General features: G+C 54.3%; 1 protein-coding gene across 4 annotated transcripts in view; it reads right to left on the reverse strand.

The window, feature by feature from the left end:
* The window catches only part of MEF2D (myocyte enhancer factor 2D), a 32,105-nt gene extending 31,806 nt beyond the window's left edge, over positions 1-299 (reverse strand). For 3 of the 4 annotated variants that reach the window (XM_010723864.3, XM_010723862.3, XM_010723861.3), the window contains exon 1: positions 6-299. In XM_010723864.3, coding sequence (XP_010722166.1) covers positions 6-59 — 54 coding nt within the window. In that variant the 5' untranslated portion in view covers positions 60-299. The remainder of the gene's footprint in view (positions 1-5) is intronic. The other variant, XM_010723863.3, reaches the window with a different exon arrangement.
* Positions 300-963: the final 664 nt, after the last annotated feature.

A 963-nucleotide genomic window follows, 5' to 3' on the forward strand; every position in this document is an offset into this window, starting at 1 on the left:
CCCACCTGCCGGTTCCGCTCATCTGTGATCCGCTGGATCTGGATCTTTTTCCTCCCCATCTTCTCAGGAGATCCTCACCGCAGCAGCACAGCGTCACTCGGGGGAGTGCGAGAGGAACCCCCTTTTAAAATGTTCTCATGAAAAATGCTGGGGGGGGGGGGAGGGGAGGGAGAGGAAACGACGAAGAACCAAGGGAAACCAAACGAAAAGGAGCTGGGCGCTCAGTTCATGGCACCCTCCGACGAGTCCAGTGGGGCTGAGCCATCAGAAACCTGCAGGGACAGAGGCAGAGGTGAGACCCGAGCCCAGAGATTTGAGGTGGCACCCCATCCCTCCCAATTTCAGGGAACCCCCCCAGCACGCCATCACTACCATCCTCCCAGGACATGATGACTCTTTTTTTTTTTTTTCCTTTTCCTCTTAATAATGCCACAAGCAGCTGGTGTTTAGCTGGTGATTAGCTCAGGCAATTTAAATCCATCTCCAGTTCCTGCATACATCTCCAGTGGTGAATTTTAAAATGTCTTTATTTGATTACTCAAAGCAAAGAAAGAAATACGCCTGTGTAACCAGGCACAGAAACCTAATTCTTAGGGGCAGGGCGAAGGAGGACAGGGAAGGAAGCCGGGTCAGGGCACCCCGTGAAACACAGCACCCCCAGCCCCATTTCTCAGTGCAACGGGTGGGACAGGGCAGCAGAGGCACCGAGTGCCTTTTTTCCCCCCCTCTGTTTTTCTCCATCTTCTTTCTTCGAGCGGCTGAATAAGGGCAGTGATAAGGTTGCACTTAACACAAGGCTGCCCCGTGCCAAGGCTCAGGCTGAGGGAAACGCCAGTCCCAGAATAGCTCCCTATCTGCCTCCACTTGGCAGCACCGAGCGCTCAGGCTGCTCACAAGTGATGCGACCAGAGAGAAACTCCTCCTCCTCCTCCTCCTCCTCCCAGCACCCAAAACCTGAGCTCC

The sequence above is a fragment of the Meleagris gallopavo genome, chromosome 27 (genome assembly GCF_000146605.3).
Source record: "Meleagris gallopavo isolate NT-WF06-2002-E0010 breed Aviagen turkey brand Nicholas breeding stock chromosome 27, Turkey_5.1, whole genome shotgun sequence".
NCBI lineage: Eukaryota > Metazoa > Chordata > Aves > Galliformes > Phasianidae > Meleagris > Meleagris gallopavo.